This window comes from Pelobates fuscus, chromosome 5 (genome assembly GCF_036172605.1).
Source record: "Pelobates fuscus isolate aPelFus1 chromosome 5, aPelFus1.pri, whole genome shotgun sequence".
NCBI lineage: Eukaryota > Metazoa > Chordata > Amphibia > Anura > Pelobatidae > Pelobates > Pelobates fuscus.
In genome coordinates this window covers 367,499,732-367,523,117 of record NC_086321.1, presented here as the reverse complement: position 1 = coordinate 367,523,117, position 23,386 = coordinate 367,499,732, and the positions used below count along the sequence as shown (strand labels likewise).

Sequence of the window (23,386 nt, the reverse complement as noted above, 5' to 3'; positions counted from 1 at the left end):
AGAGAATATTATTGATTGCCAATTGACTGTAATAGTTATTTTATTTTTCATTTTATTTTTTTGGCTCTTTGCGTAATCTTTAAAATGTTTAGAAGGTTTAGAGGCTTGGAATGTAAAATCTACTTTATGTAATATAATATAATTGTATACTGCAAACTTACTATACAGCAAAGTATTAGAAATAAGTCTTACCTGTGCGTTGTTTTTTTTTGTTTTGTTTTTACAGTTTCCTTGTTTTTCAAACTTTTTCCATCTAAAGAGGGTGCACAAGGTATGTCTTCCTATTTAGTCCTCTAGATAAAAGATAATCAAACAAGAGAATAAACAATTTATTTATACGCATTCCTGTTCATTAACCCGTGTGCCCATTAAGTAAATTGTTGGAAAATCCAATAGAAGGCTTGTAAATTATCAAAAATATTAACTAACTACCTCGCTGCTATAGACATTAATCATAGGAAATCCCTCGTTAAAAAAATGAAATAAAACAACATTTGTGATATTAACATGTGCTAGAAGATATGAAACGTAAATCTTTTCTGACAGATTCCCTTTAAATCCTACTGTCACACACATCTATAATAAGAGGGATAACTATTTCACCCTTTGTGAATAATTCATAGCTCAGTTTAGGCATTTTACAAGTCGGACCTAAAAGACCAATAGCCCAGACATCTAGATATTGTGCTGGCCATAACGATTCCATTCGACCGTACTTCATATTACTGCAATCACTATTGTATTGACGAAGACTTACCACGATGTAGCTTACTTGTTAAAAACTGTAGTTTTGGCCAAAGTAGAATAATCCTGAATATTCAACAGGAACATTGTATAGGTTTCCATGATGATTGTGCCATATTCAGCGCTTTTTCATACAATTTATTTTCAGACATAACACCACAAGCACCTAGGTTGCCAGATTTTATATTTTCTCAGTTCACGGTATGCATTTCTTATTTCTTGTGCAGTAAAGTCGCAGCCATGAGTGACAGCGAGATGGCTGTATTTGGGGAGGCAGCCCAGTTCCTCCGGAAATCAGAAAAGGAGAGGATTGAGGCACAGAATAAACCGTTTGATGCCAAAACATCATACTTCGTGATAGACCCAAAGCAGATGTACGTGAAGGGCATCATTCAGAGCAGAGAGGGTGGCAAAGTCACTGTGAAGAAAGAAGACAACACGGTAAGTTGCAATATGCCATTTAATAAGAATTCAATTATTATGAGATAAGAAAATAATTGTAAAAACAAAGCTACAATATTTCTGTTTACTATATCAGAAACATACATATACTTTTAAATGAGATAAATTCATTAGGAATGTACTCATGTCAACCAATGTTTGTTTTCCTCTAGACTGCAACAGTAAAGGATGATGAAGTATTTCCCATGAACCCACCCAAGTTCGATAAGATTGAAGACATGGCCATGATGACCCACTTGAATGAACCATCTGTCTTGTATAACCTCAAAGAGCGTTATGCAGCCTGGATGATCTACGTAAGCATTCTTGCTCTTTAGGGGCACTTACATTGGCTAAAGACATAAAATAACTCTATTAGAAAATATAGAGCTGGTTGGGGCTCTGCCCAACACTAATGAAATTCATGATTACAATTAACCACAAAAACAGAAGAGAGTACAATATAATTGTACCTACGAGTGTAGATTTGAATGATCTATGTGCATGGACACACTGTTCAATAATCATGAAAGTCCAACATCGTCTAAAGCAAGAACCATGCAATAGGATCCTACAAATATTTTCCGTAGTGGGTTCTTCAGGATAACTTTTTCGGCTTCTTACAAAATATTACATTTAAACTAGTTTGCTCAATTATGATTAAGCTAAGGAAATTAGCAGGCTTTTTTTTTTTTTTATTCATTATAATGATATTTAGTGTAGTGTAACTTTGGTAGTATATCTTTTCACCAGAGAGCTAATAGTTCTACAATGGTAACATTTATATACAATGGAAAGTGATATATGTTTAACTATACTATGTTGTCTTTTTAGACCTATTCCGGCCTGTTCTGTGCCACAGTCAACCCTTACAAATGGCTGCCTGTGTATAACCCAGAAGTGGTCAACGCTTACAGAGGCAAAAAGCGTCAGGAAGCCCCACCTCACATCTTCTCCATTTCTGATAACGCCTATCAGGCCATGTTAACTGGTAAGCTGCCCTAGCATCCTAGATACCTAGCAATAAAACAGTGATATAAGTACTGATAGAGAATATATAGATTATAGACAGAGGGAAAAAAATAAAATGACAAAAATAAATAAAAAAATGTTAGAAAATGTATAGAAGATATGTTGTGTAACATGATATTGAAGTAATAAAACTTTTTCTAAACTTTTATGTAATATGTATGAACATATATACTTACATAATGTAAAGAAGCAACACATATGATAGAAAATACCTTAAATGAGCAAACTTTCCCACATGCATGACTTACAGCATGACAATATAGTACATATTACTATAAGAAACGTATGGAAGTCATTTTTGTTTGTTACTGGAATTCTTTTGAACTATAATGTATATTACACTGTTTATTTATTTTTTCTATCTGTTTACAGACAGAGAAAATCAATCTATCCTGATTACGTAAGTATAAATCATTCTTGATTTAGATAAATGAACGGTTTCAAGTGTTTTACAAGTTGTAGGAAAGTACACAGCGTGATATCAATAGCGGCAAAAAATACTGCTTAAATTAACTTGAATTATAAAGTGAGGTGGCTGTTTCTGTCATTCTACTTAGCAAAGAAACTAACTGCTAACCAATAATGATTTACTCTCTAGGTCTTAATAAGACATAATATTTTATTCACCCTTTGTAATCATAAACAATACTGAATTTACCCATTATTATTTATGAGATCACTGTAGATACATTCTCCTCTATTCAGTACCATCAAATGACAAACTATTGATTTGTCTGATTTGTTGATTATTTATAGTGTGTTGTGAGAACAATGGGCATCTGGAGCTATGTCATAGCAAAAACAGATGTGCTTTATGAATAGGTGTTGTTTGTTTTTTTTTGGTGTGTTTTTATTTTACCCTTTCGATTGTTTTGCGAATTTTCAAAAATATACAATGTACGAATGCATAACAGAAAACTAGGTTTTTTTTTGTTGTTTTTTTTTAATACAATACGATTGCATTATTGTGTTCCCCAGTGGAGAATCTGGTGCAGGAAAGACTGTGAACACGAAACGTGTCATCCAGTACTTTGCAACAATTGCAGCATCTGGAGACAAGAAGCAAAAGGAGGCAGAGAAGACCAAGGTTGGTTTGTTGGAATGTTACTGAGGCTTATTTATAGCTACTTATCTTAAACTAAACTTTATACAACTGGTGCATGCATGCAATAAAATAACTTTCAATGACACTGTATAAATTACGTCTACCTAGGGAACTCTGGAGGATCAAATCATCCAGGCTAACCCTCTGCTGGAAGCGTTCGGCAATGCCAAGACCGTGAGGAATGACAACTCATCCCGTTTTGTAAGTCGACCCTTAATACTCTACAAATACATTAACCCAGTTCAGTAACAGGTACAGAAAAGATCAGATTACCCTAATTTCACATCATAAAAAAATATGAAATATTTTGTGAATTCGTTCAGATAACAATTTCCTGATTAAACGTTCGGAATGATTTGGAAATATCCAATATAATAATGTTTACTATTTACAATAAATAAAGTCCACCTATTAAAGATGTTTAATAACACCATAAAGCACTCAGATTCTTTTCCCAATGCCCCGTTTTCCTGCTTCCCACACACGAAATTCAAAAACTGACTGTTCACTTGCTGCCTAATATATCCCGCGACATTGACAGGTGCCATTGTAACGATATAATCAATGTTATTCACCTAATCAGTCAGTGATTTTAATGTTATGGTTGATCGGTGTAAAAAACTCCATGCTTTTATTTTTTTATGGACTGAATTTATTACTGCTTAAAACCTTAGGGTAAATTCATCAGAATCCACTTTGGAACAACTGGCAAACTGGCTTCTGCTGACATTGAAACATGTAAGTTTAGAAATATAGATCACTGTTTTGTAAAGGTAAGGGCTGAAACCAAAACAAGTTAATATCCAAATGTTTACTTGCTTCTCCAGATCTTCTGGAAAAATCCAGAGTCACATTCCAGCTGTCAGCAGAGAGGAGCTACCACATCTTTTACCAGATCATGTCCAACAAGAAACCTGAGTTGATAGGTAAGCACATATGTAGAAAAACCACAGGTGGTAAAAGTAACTTATGGGCTGCAGAATGAATAATACCATATACAAATAATCTCCACAAGAGCAGTAATATGTATATTTTGTGATTTTACAGATCAACTGCTGATTACGACCAACCCTTATGACTTCCCATTTGTCAGCCAAGGTGAAATCACAGTGAGCAGCATTAATGACCAAGATGAGCTGATGGCCACTGACGTACGTTGATCCCTGTACATACTGATGTATTTTTGGCACTCTGTGATGTGATATTCATTTCACAATCAATGTTTTCACAGGAAGCCATTGACATCCTGGGTTTCAATGCTGATGAGAAAATAGGAATCTACAAACTGACGGGAGCAGTTATGCACAAAGGCAACATGAAATTCAAGCAGAAACAAAGAGAGGAGCAGGCTGAACCAGACGGCACAGAAGGTAGAAAAAATGCATTACCCATTGAATGAACGATAAATTATTAAAATATAAAATTACGATCAAGTGATGATGATAACGGTTAGGTCTCTTGTTAATGTTTCTCAACTGTTGGCCTTATTTGCATATGTTTATAAACTTCAACTTATATATGACTGTAGGATTAGTAATTAAAAACGAGAATTTAGTGGTTTCCCTTCAAACACTCAAGACATCACAGCTAGACAGAGAATGCCAAATTGTTTCATATGCACCACTTAAAAATGCTTTCTTCAAACTACCTGACAGTGGCTGACAAAATTTCCTACTTGCTGGGTCTCAACTCTGCCGACCTGCTGAAAGCCTTGTGCTACCCAAGAGTCAAAGTTGGAAATGAATATGTGACCAAAGGTCAAACTGTGCAACAGGTAAGTAACTTCAACACAACATCATTTAGACATGAATGAATTTAAGCAAATATTGCTTGTAATGAACTTCAAATTGCCAAGCATTTCTGATATTAACCATATTTCCTATTTGCCAGCCAGTGTTTTCATATGTGAAATCATTTTTTCTAGGTACATAATAACGTAGGTGCTCTGGCCAAGTCAGTCTATGAGAAGATGTTCTTGTGGATGGTCATCCGTATTAATGAGCAGTTGGACACCAAGCAGTCAAGACAATACTTCATTGGTGTCTTGGACATTGCTGGCTTTGAGATCTTTGATGTAAGCATTATGTTGTATAACATAATGAAAGTAGTTAATCATGCATGAGATGTGTAAAGTGTGATATTATAAACCAATCCTATACACACATATATATATATATATATAATTTATATCCTCTTACATAGTATAACAGCCTGGAGCAGCTGTGCATCAACTTCACCAATGAGAAACTGCAACAGTTCTTCAATCACCACATGTTCGTATTAGAACAAGAGGAATACAAGAAGGAAGGTATCGAATGGGAGTTCATTGACTTCGGCATGGACTTGGCGGCCTGCATTGAGCTTATTGAGAAGGTACAGATTAACAGACTTTTGCAATGATGGACCTTTCAATACACATCATGACTTGTAATAAATATAGAAGTTTTTCCAACAAAATAAAAAAATGTTAATTTTAGTTAAACCCAAAGGGGGCAAAGCAAAATCATAACACAGACTGTATTTTTAAGACATGTGTTAGTGTATGGTAGTGTATGAATTATGTTTCTCTTCCATTCCCTAAACATTTGCATGGTTTTCTCAACAGCCTATGGGCATCTTCTCCATCCTTGAAGAGGAGTGCATGTTCCCTAAGGCAACAGACACTTCCTTCAAGAACAAGCTGTATGATCAGCATCTTGGCAAATCCAACAACTTCCAGAAGCCAAAACCTGGTAAAGGCAAAGCTGAGGCTCATTTCGCCCTTATGCATTATGCTGGAACAGTGGACTACAACATCAGTGGCTGGCTGGACAAGAACAAGGACCCTCTGAATGAAACCGTCATTGGGCTATACCATAAGTCTTCTGTGAAACTGCTCTCATTCCTGTACGCCTCTTATGCTGCAGACCAAGGTAAGTAAGCTTGATAAGAACACAATATGGTTAATTTCCATATCAGTGTGTCTATAGCATTGTTTCTCTATATTATTGTAGTAACATGGTGATATAATAATGGTCATAGACTATCATACTAAATTTAAAAAAAAATCTACTTCAGAAACTGGTGGCAAGAAGGGTGGTAAGAAGAAGGGGTCTTCTTTCCAGACCGTGTCTGCTCTTTTCAGGGTAAGTGCAATATTAAAGTCTTCTCTATTAATTCCTTTTTGGTTGTTTTTTTTTTGTTTGGAAGATGCTAACATCATGTAATGTATCCAATCTACAGGAGAATCTGAACAAACTGATGTCCAACTTGAGAAGCACTCACCCCCACTTTGTACGTTGTTTGATCCCCAATGAGACAAAGACTCCAGGTGGGTAAATAGAATAAATAAATAAACCCTTATGTAACTTGGCTCTGCCATAACTGGGGTGAATGATTATTAACTGTGCACTGTCTGAATGTTAATGGAGGTTTTCCTTTTAAGGTGTGATGGACCACTACCTGGTCATGCATCAGCTACGGTGTAATGGTGTCCTGGAGGGAATCAGGATTTGCAGGAAAGGATTCCCAAGCAGAATCATATATGGTGACTTCAAACAGCGGTATGAACCATTCGCAAAAAACACTTTAAATTGTCACATTATTCTCTATATTGTAAAAGTGATTTTGCTCTATTAGTCGTAAATTTCCTAGTGACATATTTAGAAATATTTAGACATTAACTATAAAACCCAGTAATGAAAAAAATCTAATTCTCTGATACTCTTCATTCTCAGTTACAAAATCCTTAATGCCAGCGCTATTCCAGATGGTCAGTTTATTGACAGCAAGAAGGCTTCAGAGAAACTTCTTGGATCCATTGATGTTGACCATACTCAATACAGATTTGGACACACTAAGGTAAAACATTAACAACTTATGCTTTACCACAGAATTAATACAAAAATAAAGTTCACTTATCCTTGATTGACATTGTATAATGTTTTAAAGATTCACATTATTAATCAAATATTATTAGACAAAGAGTGAAGCAACTACTAGAGCACAGTAAATATAAAATATTTTTTAATTCTATTAGGTGTTCTTCAAAGCCGGTCTCTTGGGTGCCCTTGAAGAGATGCGAGATGACAAATTGGCTCAGTTGATCACTCGTACTCAGGCTATGTGCAGAGGTTTCCTCATGAGAGTAGAGTTTAGGAAGATGATGGAAAGGAGGTACTTTACTGCTGTAGCCAAATAAAAGATCTATATTACCTTCCAAGATTAAAAGCTTGGCACAAATACTAAAAGAAACTCATGTCATTTTCTAGGGAATCTGTCTTCACTATTCAGTACAATATCCGCTCATTCATGAATGTCAAACATTGGCCATGGATGAAGCTGTACTTCAAGATCAAGCCTCTTCTGAAGAGCGCGGAATCCGAGAAGGAAATGGCCAACATGAAGGAAGAGTTTGAAAAGACAAAAGAGAATCTGGCAAAGTCAGAGGCCAAGAGAAAGGAGCTAGAGGAGAAAATGGTTAAAGTTCTCCAGGAAAAGAATGATCTACAACTCCAAGTTGCATCCGTAAGTTACTTGCAAAGCCAGAATTGGTCATGGTGAAGTTTTCCCTTAATAGTTTTTTTTAAAAATAGATATTTAACATAATTGGCATCTTCTAACGTATCACAACCAGCCTTTACACATGAGCATGCAATGTCTGGCATACTATCCCCCTCAACTGACACTCATCTCAGTTTTGGAAGAAGCCTTCTTTACAAATGTTTCATGATGAGCTATTCTATTTCCTTAGTATGGATTGGACAGGATCTCTGCACATAAGCAACATGTCAGTAGGAACTGGAGACTATCATCTTATCCTTTCTTAATGATTGCCACATCCTATAGTGCACACAACACATTCTACCTAGTCCATTTGTACTCTAGAGCAACACAAATATATACCCCTTAATTCTTTGGAACATCATTAGTATTTCACAATCTTATCCCCCATTCACAATACTTTCCCCACCTTTGAGGAACTTTTGACTGGTCCTGGAGGAAGGTGCCGTGAGGCACAGAAACGTGTGCCGGACCTTGTTTTTAGCTGGTTGAGTACTTTTCCTTTTGTGACGCTGGGGTTATCCAGGTCAGTTGGCATAAAGTGCGTTTATAATCTAGCTTAAAATTCTTTTGTTTAGACTTCTTTAGTGTTTAATGGCAATAGCTGTATTCATTTATAATTCTCTGCTACTTAGAATCTAAAAATACTCATTGATACCTTCCCTTGGTTTGTTTGTTCGTTTTTTTGTTTGTTTTCTTACTTAATATGTGTGTGTTTTGTCTCACCTATTTAGGATTTATTTTCTTTTTGTACAATAGAAATCTGAATATGGTCGCATGAAAATAAATAACTTTTGTTCACTTTTTACTTTGAAGGCAGTTCCATTTTTGGTGTCCCTTTAAGGGTACACTTTTAGTATATAATTCAATTCTAGATTTAGGAGGGTTAGCCCCTTAGGTGGTTTTGTTTGAATTGATATTTAAGGTCCCCTTTCAGAGTAACTAATCTTGTTTCTTACTAATAATTTTACCCCAGGAATCAGAAGCTGTGTCAGATGCAGAAGAAAGATGTGAGGGACTGATCAAAAACAAGATTCAACTGGAAGCAAAGGTCAAGGAAATTAATGAAAGGCTGGAAGATGAGGAGGAATCTAATGCTGAGCTAACAGCCAAGAAGAGGAAACTGGAGGATGAATGTTCTGAACTGAAGAAAGATATTGATGACCTTGAGCTAACATTGGCCAAAGTTGAGAAGGAGAAACATGCCACAGAAAACAAAGTAATTAATCTTAGTTATTACATTTAAGGATACGCTATCATAGTATAGAATATAGCAGATAAATAAATAAGATGTAGTATTCTTCTACAGAGACAGTGTTATAAGTATAAGAAATCTATTTTAGTTACCTAAATTACCTGGAATATACATTCAATATTATTTTTTCCAAATCTAGGTGAAAAACCTTACAGAAGAAATGGCTGTTCTTGATGAGAACGTTGCCAAGCTGACTAAGGAGAAGAAAGCCCTTCAGGAAGCCCACCAGCAAACTCTGGATGACTTGCAAGCTGAAGAAGACAAAGTCAACACTCTCACCAAAGCCAAAACCAAGCTGGAACAACAAGTAGATGATGTACGTACATATGGCTGAATATCCTCACTGGAACATTGTGAACCATTAGAACATTTTGTAAAAAAAAATTTCTTTGATGCTTTATGATATATATTTAAATACTAGACCGAAGGTGGAGGTTATATTTTGCACCTTAACTTGAAGCTATAGAAACTACATGTTTGGACTGTTAATTGTTTCATTTGTTCCATTAGCTTGAGGGTTCACTGGAGCAAGAGAAGAAGCTCCGTATGGATTTGGAGAGATCCAAGAGAAAGCTGGAGGGAGATCTGAAATTGGCCCAGGAGTCTACTATGGATTTGGAAAATGACAAGCAACAGATGGATGAAAAAGTTAAAAAGTAAGGAAAGGATTGATATTGGTTCATGTTTTAGATTCTGCGGTACAATATTTTGTTTCCAAACTTCTACTGCTAGCCTTCTGTTGTTTTGGATAACTGAAAATTGGAAAACCTCTCTGCCTTAACTTCGTGTGCATTATTTTTTTTATTTTAACTAAACAAATAAAAAAAATAATGTCAAATGTCAAAATAACATTTGCATCAATGGAACAAGATATTATATGTTTTTTCTTGTGAAAATAGGAAGGATTTTGAAATCAGCCAACTGCAAAGCAAGATTGAAGATGAACAGGCTCTGGGTGCTCAGCTGCAAAAGAAAATTAAAGAGCTACAGGTACAACTTCCATGACATGACTTGTAACATTAACACAACACATGACTTGTAACATTTATAAGCAATTCCTTATCATTATGTGATTCTTTTCCACACTTTAGGCAAGAATTGAGGAGCTAGAAGAGGAAATCGAAGCCGAGAGGGCAGCAAGAGCCAGGGCTGAGAAGCAACGCTCAGACCACTCCAGAGAGCTTGAAGAGATCAGTGAACGTCTGGAAGAAGCTGGTGGAGCAACCTCAGCTCAGATTGAGTTGAACAAGAAGCGTGAAGCAGAATTCCAGAAGATGAGACGCGATCTGGAAGAGGCCACTCTGCAGCATGAGGCCACAGCCTCCGCCTTCCGTAAAAAGCACGCCGATAGTGTTGCAGAACTTGGAGAACAAATTGATAACCTTCAACGTGTGAAACAGAAACTGGAAAAGGAAAAGAGTGAACTGAAGATGGAGATAGATGATCTGGCCAGTAACATGGAATCTGTCTCCAAAGCCAAGGTGTGTACTTTTGCATTTAAAAAAAAAGTTGGAATAGGCTGAATTGAAAATTATGTTCAGCTTTACTAGTTTTGCCTACATTTTGAAATTCACTTGTCAAGTCATCACACTATTCTGTTTAGTGAACAAACCACATATTGTCTTATTTCTAAACATTAAACTCCTTTAGGCAAATCTGGAGAAGTTGTGCAGGACAATAGAGGACCAATATAGTGAAGTAAAGACTAAAGAGGAGGAGCACCTTCGAGTAATTAATGACATCAATGCTCAGAGAGCACGTCTTCAAACAGAAAACGGTAATTAGTCTGTGCATTAATCATCACTATAAGAATGTAATGATAATGGGAGATTTCACTCATTGTCATGTTTATTGTATTCATAAGGGGAATACTCACGTCAGTTGGAGGAAAAAGAATCTTTAATTTCTCAGCTCTCCAGAGGCAAACAGGCTTTCACCCAACAAACAGAAGAACTGAAACGTCATCTAGAGGAGGAGACAAAGGTATTTTTTTTTTTACTGTTTTTTCTTACTGTTACATATTTCCACTCTGTTTTATTTAAATAAAGGGTGTGGAAATAATATATGTAAGATAAGATGTATTGAGGACTGGAAGAAAGAGGGAAGGAGAGAAGGGAACGGTAAAGGAAACTGGGAGAAGGGGACTTAGAAAAAGAAAGAGGAGAAAGAGTGTCATCTACTTACACATAGATACGTTACTTAAGCATTACCACTATAACAGCTTTGTGGAAAAATGTACTTTGGAAACAGAGACAAAGATATTTTAATTGCATTCTTTTTTTCCTTATTATTTTATTTCTTGTTAATTCTTAATGCCATGTCATTTTTAAGGCCAAGAACGCCCTTGCTCATGCATTGCAATCTGCCCGACATGACTGTGACCTTCTCAGGGAGCAATATGAAGAGGAACAAGAAGCCAAGGGTGAGCTGCAAAGAGCTCTGTCCAAAGCCAACGGGGAAGTTGCCCAATGGAGGACAAAATACGAGACTGATGCCATCCAACGCACAGAAGAACTGGAAGATGCCAAGTAAGTCTACTTTAGATTGTACGATAACACATGAAAAAAACATCATCAGATTTATTGTTAACAAAAACATTTTTATGACCAAGCATTACATGTTATTATATTATATAAGGATTTAATCGACAATTTTGCAATGGAAATTTTTTTGTTCCATTTCAACCTAATTAAGGTCTTGATTTAATTTTTTTGGATAAGCTATTCAAATGATTTAATATTGTAGGATACTTTTTTAAAATGATTTAAAATTATGAAAAACATTAAACTTTTGCAATGTTGTGATAATTTTTACATTTCAAATTTTCTAATATTTTTGAAAAAAAAAGTTTATCCATTATTATTAAATAATTTAAAAAGCTTATCCAGCAATATTAAATCAAGTTCTATGAAAGCATGTTATGTGAGGAAATCTGAAATTATTCATTGAACTTTTATTGACAAATATTGCTCTTGGAAATACCGTTACTGGATCATAAAATTTTGTTTTGTGTATATGTGTGTGTGTGTGTTTATATATATACACATGTTTTATTTATTTATGTAATTATTATTACTCTTTAAGTATAGCATGAAACTAATCTCATGTTGCTAATACTCAGACACACTATACTATATTAATATTAATATTAATATTACAGGAAGAAACTTGCCCAGCGTCTCCAGGAAGCTGAGGAGCAAATTGAGGCTGTCAACTCTAAGTGTGCATCTTTGGAAAAGACCAAAGTGAGACTCCAGGGAGAAGTGGAAGACCTCATGGTAGATGTAGAGCGTTCCAACTCCGCCTGTGCAGCTCTTGATAAGAAGCAGAGAAATTTCGACAAGGTTATTTTTCCTTCTCTATATTTCATATTTTCAATTGCATGTTGTAAGTGGTAAACAGATTACATATCAAATAAAAAAAATTAAAAATTACCATTATTTTGTGAATGCTGAATAGATAACATTTTAGGTTTTTAATAGACGATCAAATACATCAAATTATTTTCCGCCAGTGTAGCAAAAAAGCTTAAATAATGAATTAGAAGTTAAAATCACCAATAAAGATATTGTACATTTTTTTTGAAAGATCAAATCTCTTAAATTTGACCACATTTTAACAGTGAGAATAGATTTTACATGGAGGATATGTGTTTATTTTGTTTCATAGGTTCTATCCGAATGGAAGCAGAAGTATGAAGAAACTCAGGCTGAGCTGGAAGCCTCCCTGAAGGAGTCCAGGTCTCTAAGCACAGAGGTCTTCAAGATGAAGAATTCCTATGAGGAAGTTCTGGACCAGCTTGAGACTCTCAAGAGAGAGAACAAAAACCTTCAACGTTAGTATAATGTAGATGTTGTGTGTACTACTAAGCAGGTTGCTTTTAGGACTTGCAAGTTTTGTGCCCATACGGTAAAGTGCATCCAAATATGCAAAAGGTACCAGGTTAAAAAAAGGAAAATGAAACCAGTTGATAGTGCTATTAGAAAATGTGACTTATAGAACATTACTGGTATAACATTGATGGTTCTTAACTGTGTTTATTTCCTTTTTAATTTTCTCCAGAGGAGATCTCTGATCTGACTGAACAAATTGCAGAAGCAGGAAAGAGTATTCATGAACTTGAAAAAGCCAAAAAGCAGGTTGAACAAGAGAAATCTGACCTGCAAACAGCCCTGGAAGAAGCAGAGGCAAGTAACTTTCTAACGAGGTTAATACATGCTCATAAAACCTAATTTAATTTCTCTGAATAAACATATTTGTGTATCTCTAGGCTTCATTGGAGCATGAAGAGGCGAAGATCATTCGTATCCAACTTGAGCTGACTCAAATAAAGTCTGAAGTGGACAGGAAAATTGCAGAGAAGGATGAAGAGATTGAACAGGTGAAGAGAAACAGCCAGAGAGCTCTGGAGTCTTTGCAGAGCTCCCTGGATGCAGAGATCAGAAGTAGGAATGATGCTCTCAGACTCAAGAAGAAGATGGAAGGAGACCTTAATGAAATGGAGATCCAGCTAAGCCACGCCAACCGCCAGGCAGCAGAAGCACAGAAACAGCTCAGGAATGTACAGGGACAACTTAAGGTAAACGAATATAAAATTATCGATAATCTTACATAATCTAATAGAGATGCAACATTGATGATTAAATTACTGCTTTCATCATATGTAGGATACCCAGATACACCTAGATGATACTCTTAGAGGAAATGAAGATTTGAAGGAACAGTTGGCCATTGTTGAAAGACGCAACAACCTCATGACTGTTGAAATTGAAGAAATGAGAACTGCCCTGGAACAGACTGAACGTGGACGCAAAGTGGCAGAGCAAGAGCTTCTTGATGTCACAGAACGTGTTCAGCTGCTCCACACTCAGGTATGGATGGTCCTAGATTCCCTAAACAAAGGTTTTGTATATGAACATATACATAAGCTGGGATTTCACATGTTCTCCTTCCCTTATCAAACAGAATACCAGTCTCATCAACACCAAAAAGAAGCTTGAAAGTGATGTCTCCCAACTACAGACTGAAGTTGAAGAGTCTCTGCAAGAATGTAGGAATGCAGATGAAAAGGCTAAGAAGGCCATAACAGATGTACGTCTAGTTAATAATGAGTGTACACTATATGTGCCGATAGCTGTTATAGGCTAATGTTACTTTTGGGTTTTCCTCCAGGCTGCCATGATGGCTGAGGAACTGAAGAAGGAACAGGACACTAGTGCTCACCTTGAGAGGATGAAGAAGAACCTGGAACAGACAGTAAAGGACTTCCAGCATCGTCTGGATGAGGCCGAGCAGTTGGCCCTGAAAGGTGGAAAGAAACAAATCCAGAAACTGGAGTCTAGGGTGAGTCCAAATCTACATTTAGTTTCTCCTTTGGAAGTTTTTATTTTATTAATATTTAAATTATTCACCAGTTTTACTTTTTATATCACTAGTAGAACATAGTCGGAACTAGACAGGCGGATTTGAGTGAAAATCCTATTTAGCCACATACAATCATTATTACTTAGTTGCAATTATCACTGTTGGTGATTTGTGATTTCTCCTTAACTGAATAAGCATAATCTTAAACTAATTTACAAGTAAAATGAAGGGCATTTTTAAATCTATTTTTGGTTACCTCTATGCTTGGCAAACCTCCTATGCAATTTTCATTTATTAATTTCTAAATTATCAATATAAATAATTTTCTCCTTACATGCTAGGTGCGTGAGCTGGAAAATGAGCTTGATGCTGAGCAGAAGAGAAGCAGCGATGCCATCAAGGGTGTGCGCAAGTACGAGAGAAGGGTGAAGGAACTAACATACCAGGTGAGCTAAATTAAATAAATGGTCAGTTTGGGACAATCATAGGGATGACCATTTTCAACCTTCACACACTAATGGTTAATGGACTTTCATAAAAAGATCTAGTTCAATAGACCGAGAGTGAGGTAGCTATCCATTGACATTGAGTGAGGTAGCCATCCATTGACATGAGGTAGCCATCCATTGACATTGATGGGAAAACACATTGACAGAGATACTGATGGCTATAAAAAGGTAGAGATTAATACAGATATATCAAGAGATAGTTAGAGATAATTGTACTTGGGAATATTAGAACCAAATTAACCTACATCTAGAGTTCGTCAAAATTACTTTGAATGCAGTATATTTTTACATTATTAATTAGATTTGATGGATTTCATAGAGCAGATAATTATTATCCCAATAGCAATACTTTAAAATCAGACCCATGAAAAACATTATGTTGTTTGGCAATTAATGTCAATTGGCATTGGCCTATTTTGCTATTATGATTCCTCTAGGCCAGTGATGGCTAACCTTGACACCATAAATTGTTTCTGGACTACATTTCTCATGATGCTCAGCTAGCTTTTAGACTCTAAAAGCTACCTGTGCATCATGGGAAATGTAGTCCAGAAACAATTTATGGTGTCAAGGTTAGCCATCACTGCCTAGGCCTTCAGTGTATCTTACTGCTCATTGGTTTTCACAACTCACAGTCTGAAGAAGACAAGAAGAATGTCTTCAGGTTGCAGGACTTAGTAGACAAGCTTCAATTGAAGGTTAAGGCGTACAAGAGGCAAGCTGAGGAGACTGTAAGTATTGATTATTTACCCAGTCATTAACTTTTTTTTTTTTTTTTTTTTTACTAGTGGAAAACAACTAAATACTATGCTCTTTTGATTTAGGAGGAACAAGCAAATGTACATATATCTAGGTTCAGAAAAACTCAGCATGAATTGGAAGAGGCAGAGGAACGGGCCGATATTGCCGAATCTCAGGTCAACAAGCTCCGAGCCAAAAGCCGCGACATTAGCAAGGTAAAATTGTTTCAACATTTACTCCAAATGTTATTTATTTTATTTTGTTTAAAATGTACTCTAATGTTGGTTGTGTTACCTAAGCTAGTCATTAATCTATAACAGTGAGTACATTAAACCTAAGATTAAAAGGGAAATCGACTAGATGAATAATGGAAATTGATAGAAGGACAGATAGAGGTCATGAGCTAAGTTAATTGGTGGGGCGGGGGGGGGGGGGTAGGAAGTAAAGGAAGAAAGTCATGATAATGAGGTCAGAAAACTGGAAAAAAATTATGTCAGAAACCTCAGGTTGTAGATTGCATTATGGACCATCAAAAAATGAGATTTCTAAGTTATACATTAACTCAGATGGGGTAGTTTGAGGTATTTGCGCTCTTCTTTAATGCGGTATGTGTATATTTGTTTTTTACAGAAAGCAGAAGAGTAAAGAAAAGATGTGAATCACAGACGTTCATACAATATGGACTCAACTGTAATTAAAGCAATTTGTCTGTATGTAGTTCGTGAATAGTTCTAAGTGCAAATAAACCCTGTGTTTATACAGACCTCTGTGTTCTAGAGTTTATGTCTTCTACATAGAGTTTATGTAGTAAATACGTACTCATACTTAGAAAGTCCACCTGTTTGCAGATACAATTCTGCTCTGAGCCAGGAGTCATGGGTTGTGAGGTTTTTCTTAAAGTTGAAATAGTCTCCGCCCCACTCCGTTTAAAAAAAAAAAATTGTGTCCGGACTTTGCAATCTTTGTAAGTCTGGTGCAACCTTTACAATGGATGACCCAGTAAGCACGGTATTTGACTATATCATGCCATGTAAGCCTGTAAAAAAAGTGTCCATACGACCCACAAAAAATTCCTTTAGATTCACCCACCATACATACAATTAGACATATAATAAAAGGTTTTTACTCATTTTATTTTGGGATTGAGCGTTCCATTTTTGGCAAAATTAAATTGAATCATAATCAGGGTTGCCATGTAAAATGTTGTCACCCTTACAAAACATACCACCAAGCATCCCTAGACATGACATATCCATACCCAGATACAGGTTAATAGCCACACACAAGAACCACATTGCCAGACAGACACAATGATACATGTTCCTAGACATACACAGATGCACACACTGCTACACATTTCCAGACACACATACAGATACATACACACTGAATGAGACAGACCTATCAACATGACCTGTGCAGCAAACATTAGCTTTCATCTGATCTGAGCATGACCAAGACGCACAAACTGGGTTCCCTGTGACTCTACTGTCACAGAGGAAATTTGGGCACAGATCATTTCTTTGAGCAATGTTCCATTCATTGCCACTTACAGATGAGGGCACTGTGCATATGTTTCATAGTGTCCCAACTCCTAAAGCAGGGGTAGGCAACCAGATGTTGTGGACTACATCTCCCATAATACTCTTAAAGCCATAAAACTGCCAAAGCATCATGGGAGATGTAGTCCACAACATCTGGAGTGCCAAAGGTTGCCTACCCCTGTTCTAAAGTATAAAGACCACAGGCCAATAGAACTGTGGCGCTTGGCTGGAAACTGGGCCAACTCAGCTTCTCCACATCATTTGCCATTGACAATACTTTGTTTCCAGTCTGCCCAATGTAACTCCCTCTGTTTTTAATCAGCAGAAGGATTGTGCTTTGAGGCTGCAGCACACACAACTTGTATACTAGTGGCTGGGTGGGATGCGCATTTAGCCCCTCTGCCGGCCCTCCTGTAACAAGGCTATTCTGAACATGATACATATATGATACATGATACATATATCAGTAATCATTTTGCAATCAATTTTTAAATAAACTAGTTTATATAATGTTCTGATTGTGTAACCATTAGAAAATCTTACTAAAACATACCATATTTTGCAAATGGAGAACCTATCTACCTTATTTTCCAAAGCTCTTTCATTATTTATACAAGTAATTATACATAATTCTAGAGGAGTTGCAAGGCTACTCTAACTACGACAGAGCAGCTAACTGGAAGCACACTACCATGATCTAAAGAACCAATATTCATAAGATCTTCTCCTTAGACCACAGAACCATCCAAGCTGGGGGCATTTACATTAAAAGATCAGAATAGCACCAAAAATAAATGAAGTTCTGTTAATGAAAAGCCAAATACAGTATCTCACATATTTTATTATATCTTTTCATGTGACAACACTGAAGAAATCACACTCTGCTACAATGTAAAGTAGTAAGTGTACAGCCTGTATAACAGTGTAAATTTGCTGTCCCCTCAAAATAACTCCACACACAGCCATTAATGTCTAAACCGTTGGCCACAAAAGTGAGTACACCTCTAAGTGGAAATGTCCAAATTGGGCCCAAAGTGTCAATATTTTGTGTGGCCAACATTATTTTCCAGCACTCCCTTAACCCTCATGGGCATGGAATTCACCAGAGCTTCACAGGTTGCCACTGGCGTTCTCTTCCAGTCGTCCATGATGACATCACCTTGCGCTCCCCCACCTTCTGTCTGAGGATGCCCCACAGATGCTCAATAGGGTTTAGGTCTGGAGACATGCTTGACCAGTCCATCACTTTTACCTTCAGATTCTTTAGCAAGGCAGTGGTTGTCTTGGAGATGTGCTTGGGGTTGTTATCATGTGGGAATACTGCTCTACAGCCAGTCTCCGAAGGGAGGGGATCAAGTTCTGCTTCAGTATGTCACAGTACATGTTGGCATTTATGGTTCCCTCAATTAACTATAGCTCCCCAGTGCTGGCAGACACTTGTCTTTGTACTCCTCACCTGGTTGCAGCCACACACGCTTGACACTATCTGAACCAAATAAGTTTATCTCATCTGATCAAAGGACATGGTTCCAGTAATCCATGTCCTTAGTCTGCTTGTCTTCAGCAAACTGTTTGCGGGCTTTCTTGTGCATCATCTTAAGCAGAGGCTTCCTTCTGGGATGACAGCCATGCAGGCCAATTTGATGCAGTGTGCGGTGTATGGTCTGACCACTGACAGGCTGACCCCCCACCCCTTAAACCTCTGCAGCAATGCTGGCAGCACTCATACGTCTATTTCCCAAAGACAACCTCTGGTTATGACTCTGAGCATATGCACTCAACGTCTTTGGTCGACTATGGTGAGGCCTGTTCTGAGTGGAACCTGTCCTGTGAAACCCCTGTATGGTCTTGCCCACCATGCTGCATCTCAGTTTCAGGGTCTTGGCAATCTTCTTATAGCATTATAGCCTAGGCCATTTTTATGTAGAGCAACAACTCTTTTTTTCAGATCCTCAGAGTTCTTTGCCATGAGGTGCCATGTTGAACTTCCAGTGACCAGTATGAGAGAGTATGAGAGCGATAACACCAAATTTAACACACCTGCTCCCCATTCACACCTGAGACCTTGTAACACTAACGAGTCACATGACACTGGGGAGGGGCAATGGCTAATTGGGCCCAATTTGGACATTTCCACTTAGGGATTTACTCACTTTTGTTGCCAACGGTTTAGACATTAATGGCTGTGTGTGGAGTTATTTTGAGGGGACAGCACATTTACACTGTTATACGGGCTGTACATTGACTACTTTACATTGTAGCAGAGTGTCATTTCTTCAGTGTTGTCACATGAAAATATATTTTAAAAAAAAAGGGGTGTACTCACTTTTGTGAGATATTGTATATAACTAATATCACTTAACTGTATCCATGTTACACAGTGCAAATGTATTAAATCAATTTAAAAAATCTTTAGTCTTAAAAGCAGTGAGTTAAATGTAAGTCCAAAAGCAAGATATATATCATTAGAAGACATGCAATTGTACATATAAAAATCCAAAGATCATACACTCTATACAGAGTTGTGTATCCAAATGGCTTGTCCTTCAATATTAATCCATTAAACAAAAGGTTTATATGTTGTGGTAATGATTTAAATCATAAATATATACAGGTATTATTTACATGGACATCATCACTCAAAACGTATAAACATATACCTTTTTAGTATTTTCTGTGCCCTTACTCCATAGGAATATGTAATTGTAAAAGGACCTTATTCAGTGCCACCATCAGGTGGGTACAGGCAGGGAATTGGAAAGGGAGACACTCAAGGTAGTTAGCATGTTTGGACCGAATAATTCCTAAACTTTGGGTTGAGAGCCAAATCTTTATGACCAATGCTGTACTCACTGATCAGCCTTCGTGAGGGACCTCTTTTATGTATTTATTTTTACGGTAAACCCCGTTTAATGAAGGTGTTTTGCTAATTCCTATGAGCCATTGTAGAATAAAAAAAACAAATTAAATAAAAACAGTTTAACAAAAAATGGCTAGATTATACTGATCTTAAAGAACATATAAAATATTTCCCAGTTTGCAAACAGTGGTCTCACAATGACAAACTTAATCTGTAAGTAATTTCTCATTTATAGGACACCATTGTTTAGTTAAATTTGATTTATTTCCCTTTGTGACACACCGTGTCAGAAACATTCTACGGAATATACATAGATAAAAAGAAGAGAGACCTTTGTCCCACTGAAGCTATATGTAAAAAAATAGACACCAAACCTCCAACAGCAATCCAACAATGAATGGGAAAGACATTTTTGATGGATGGAGGCAGGCTGGATATCAACACTGTTTTTGAAGAAGTACATAAACCTCACTTATCCATGATGACTTAGCTCATGGAATCCATGGGACTGCCAACACTCTTGACAAATGCAAAGAACATTTGTGTGCCCTGGCTTCCAACTGCAATGAACCAATGTATGTCAAGTTGGTAGGGGCACAGTGTGCCGAACATCAAATCAATCTTATTAAGGTTGATGATGGAAAAAACAAAAAAAAACTTGGAGAATAGGTTGACCTCAGCAAGGCCAAATCTGCACGGTTACTTGAAAACTTAGTTGTCAAAAGTGTATTTCAAGCTGAATGAATAAACATCTAAAACATACCAAAAAATAAATAAATGGATTTGTATTTAAATAAATGCTGTTCAAATACATCCCACTAAATCTTGGTTTAATGGAAAACCACCCATGATCAAGGAGTTGAACATTCCATTCAATGAAAGTGAAAGTGGAGGTGAACGTTAACAAATTTGTGAGAGCTTTACAAACTGTAATGAATACATTAAAATGCCCTTAGTTTATTTATATTTTAAAACAGAATAACTGTTTTCAATTCTTAGGCACACCAGTAGGTGCCACTATCTGACAAGTACAGATATCCGAATAAACATTTGAGAAGCTGGAAATTGGTGTAAGCAGCAATTTACAGCTGCACGTGGCAAAACATCTTTGTTGTTTGCAGTAATAATGTCGCAAAGTCATGAAACGAACAGATGAACAAAACAAAACAAAAAAATAATAATAACAAACAAACCACGCTGGGGGTCTGTAAGATTCCAGAATCTAACAAACAAGAAAGCCGAATGAAACCACTGAACTTCTGATTGTACTCTCCCCTTCACATAATATGGGTATACTATGAAGTGCAGAGTGACACCAGAAGTGTAGGGGTCCAGATAATGCCCCCTACCCCTAAATAATGGAGGGCTCAGGGAATCCTAAGCCCCATTCCCTAAAAAGGACTTTGGGATGCCCAGTTTCCTGGTTTTAATAGCTACATGGCTAAAAGGTGTCCAATCATATGTCTCAATAAAGTTGTCATACTCCCTATCCCTCTAAAACAGAGGAATAGGAAACGTGGCACACTGAAGGTACAAATGATAAACTAAAAATTTAGTTGAAATCAACAAATAAATTATTAGTTCCTACTGTACATATAAACTTGGTTTGGAAAGTACACTAGCTGTGCATGTACACCTCAAGCAGGAAGCTGGGGGTACACTTGCACTGGTTAAAGAGAAATGAAGACATGAAGAGACATCCTCGAGAGAGTTGTGTATGCCAGATTGACAGACTTTCTCGAATCCAACTCTCTGCTTGACCCCCTTCAGTCTGGATTCCGCGCTGGTCACTCTGTCGAAACTGCTGTGACCAAAGTATCCAACGACTTAATTGCCGCTAAATCTCACGGCCAATACTCTATCCTAATCCTCCTTGATCTTTCTGCCGCATTTGACACTGTTGATCATCAACAGCTTCTTCACATTCTTCGTAACTTTGGTCTACGGGATACTGCTCTCTCCTGGTGCTCCTCCTACCTCTCCCAGCGCTCTTTCAGTGTTTCTTTCTCTGGTTCTGCCTCTTCTCACCAACCCCTCTCTGTCGGCGTCCCCCAAGGATCTGTCCTCGGCCCCCTACTGTTCTCTATCTATACTGCCTCCCTTGGTAAACTCATCAGCTCCTTTGGTTTCCAATATCATTTATATGCAGATGACACGCAAATCTACCTGTCCTCCCCTGATCTCTCTCCGCCCACCTTGACTCGTGTTTCTGAATGCCTCTCTGCTATTTCCAACTGGATGGCTGCTCACTTCCTTAAACTCAACCTGTCCAAAACAGAACTTCTAGTTTTTCCTCCCTCAAGTGCTGCTACTCCTGTTGTCTCCATCCAAGTCAACGGCGCTACTATCACCTCTACCTCGCAGGCTCGCTGCCTAGGGGTTCTTTTCGATTCTGACCTCTCTTTTACTCCCCATGTCCAATCGATAGTTAAATCCTGTCGCTTCCAACTCAAGAACATAGCGCGCATTCGCCCATATCTAACGCCGGACGCGGCTAAGATATTGGTTCATGCTGTTGTTCTCTCTCGCCTCGACTACTGCAATCCCCTTCTGACCGGTCTTACATGTTCCCAGCTTGCACCGCTGCAATCTGTAATGAACGCGGCTGTGAGGCTTATTTTCCTGTCCGGTCGCACCTCCCACGCCTCCACGCTCTGTCAGTCCCTGCATTGGCTTCCAGTTAGATATAGGGCCCAATTCAAAATTCTGGCACTTGCTTACAAATCCCTACATAATGCTGCTCCAACATACCTATCCTCCCTCATACACAAGTATGTCCCGTCGAGACCCCTGCGCTCATCCCAAGACCTACGCCTATCCTCTGCCCGGATCCCCACCTCTGACGCTCGCCTTCAAGACTTCTCTAGGGCTGCACCTATTCTGTGGAACTCACTTCCCTCCTCAATCAGACTTTCACCCAGCCTCCACTCCTTCAAAAAATCTTTGAAAACTCACTTCTTCGTTAAAGCGTATCAATTAAACTGTCAGCAGGCTTCTCATCCCCCACCCCATGACTCCTTTCCTGCAACTGTCAAAAATGACTTACCAAGCACTCAATAAACCCTTCTCTAACAAACTATTTAATTCCCCTACTTTAACCCGTTTGTGTCACTATACCCCACTCCCTCTAGCATGTAAGCTCATTGAGCAGGGCCCTCAACCCCCTCTGTTCCTGTACGTCCAGTGGTCTGATCTCAATTATGTGTCTGTTAGTCCACCCATTGTACAGCGCTACGGAATTTGTTGGCG

General features: G+C 37.6%; 1 protein-coding gene across 1 annotated transcript; it reads left to right on the top strand.

Annotated features, from left to right (window-relative positions):
- The first annotated feature begins 224 nt into the window (after positions 1–224).
- LOC134611844 (myosin-1B-like) lies at positions 225–16,496 on the top strand. Its single transcript, XM_063456109.1, has 40 exons — positions 225–271; positions 972–1,185; positions 1,359–1,502; positions 2,020–2,176; positions 2,590–2,617; positions 3,196–3,304; positions 3,431–3,523; positions 3,997–4,060; positions 4,150–4,248; positions 4,370–4,473; positions 4,554–4,692; positions 4,978–5,096; positions 5,247–5,396; positions 5,525–5,695; positions 5,928–6,234; positions 6,380–6,447; positions 6,545–6,632; positions 6,747–6,864; positions 7,039–7,162; positions 7,341–7,477; positions 7,573–7,828; positions 8,841–9,083; positions 9,259–9,435; positions 9,630–9,775; positions 10,019–10,109; positions 10,211–10,600; positions 10,770–10,896; positions 10,984–11,102; positions 11,451–11,647; positions 12,280–12,463; positions 12,789–12,954; positions 13,182–13,306; positions 13,390–13,698; positions 13,787–13,990; positions 14,085–14,210; positions 14,292–14,462; positions 14,825–14,929; positions 15,628–15,723; positions 15,817–15,948; positions 16,364–16,496. The coding sequence occupies exons 2-40, from the start codon at positions 985–987 to the stop codon at positions 16,376–16,378; spliced, it is 5,799 nt and encodes a 1,932-aa protein (XP_063312179.1). The 5' UTR covers positions 225–271; positions 972–984; the 3' UTR covers positions 16,379–16,496.
- The last annotated feature ends 6,890 nt before the right edge of the window (positions 16,497–23,386 follow it).

Bases quoted from the DNA above. Each gene is read 5' to 3' on its own strand.
- LOC134611844 (XM_063456109.1), top strand. From the start codon at position 985: ATGAGTGACAGCGAGATGGCTGTATTTGGGGAGGCAGCCCAGTTCCTC. The intron at 2,177-2,589 runs GTAAGCTGCCCT...ATCTGTTTACAG, and splicing joins CTATCAGGCCATGTTAACTG to ACAGAGAAAATCAATCTATC. The intron at 4,693-4,977 runs GTAGAAAAAATG...ACTACCTGACAG, and splicing joins TGAACCAGACGGCACAGAAG to TGGCTGACAAAATTTCCTAC.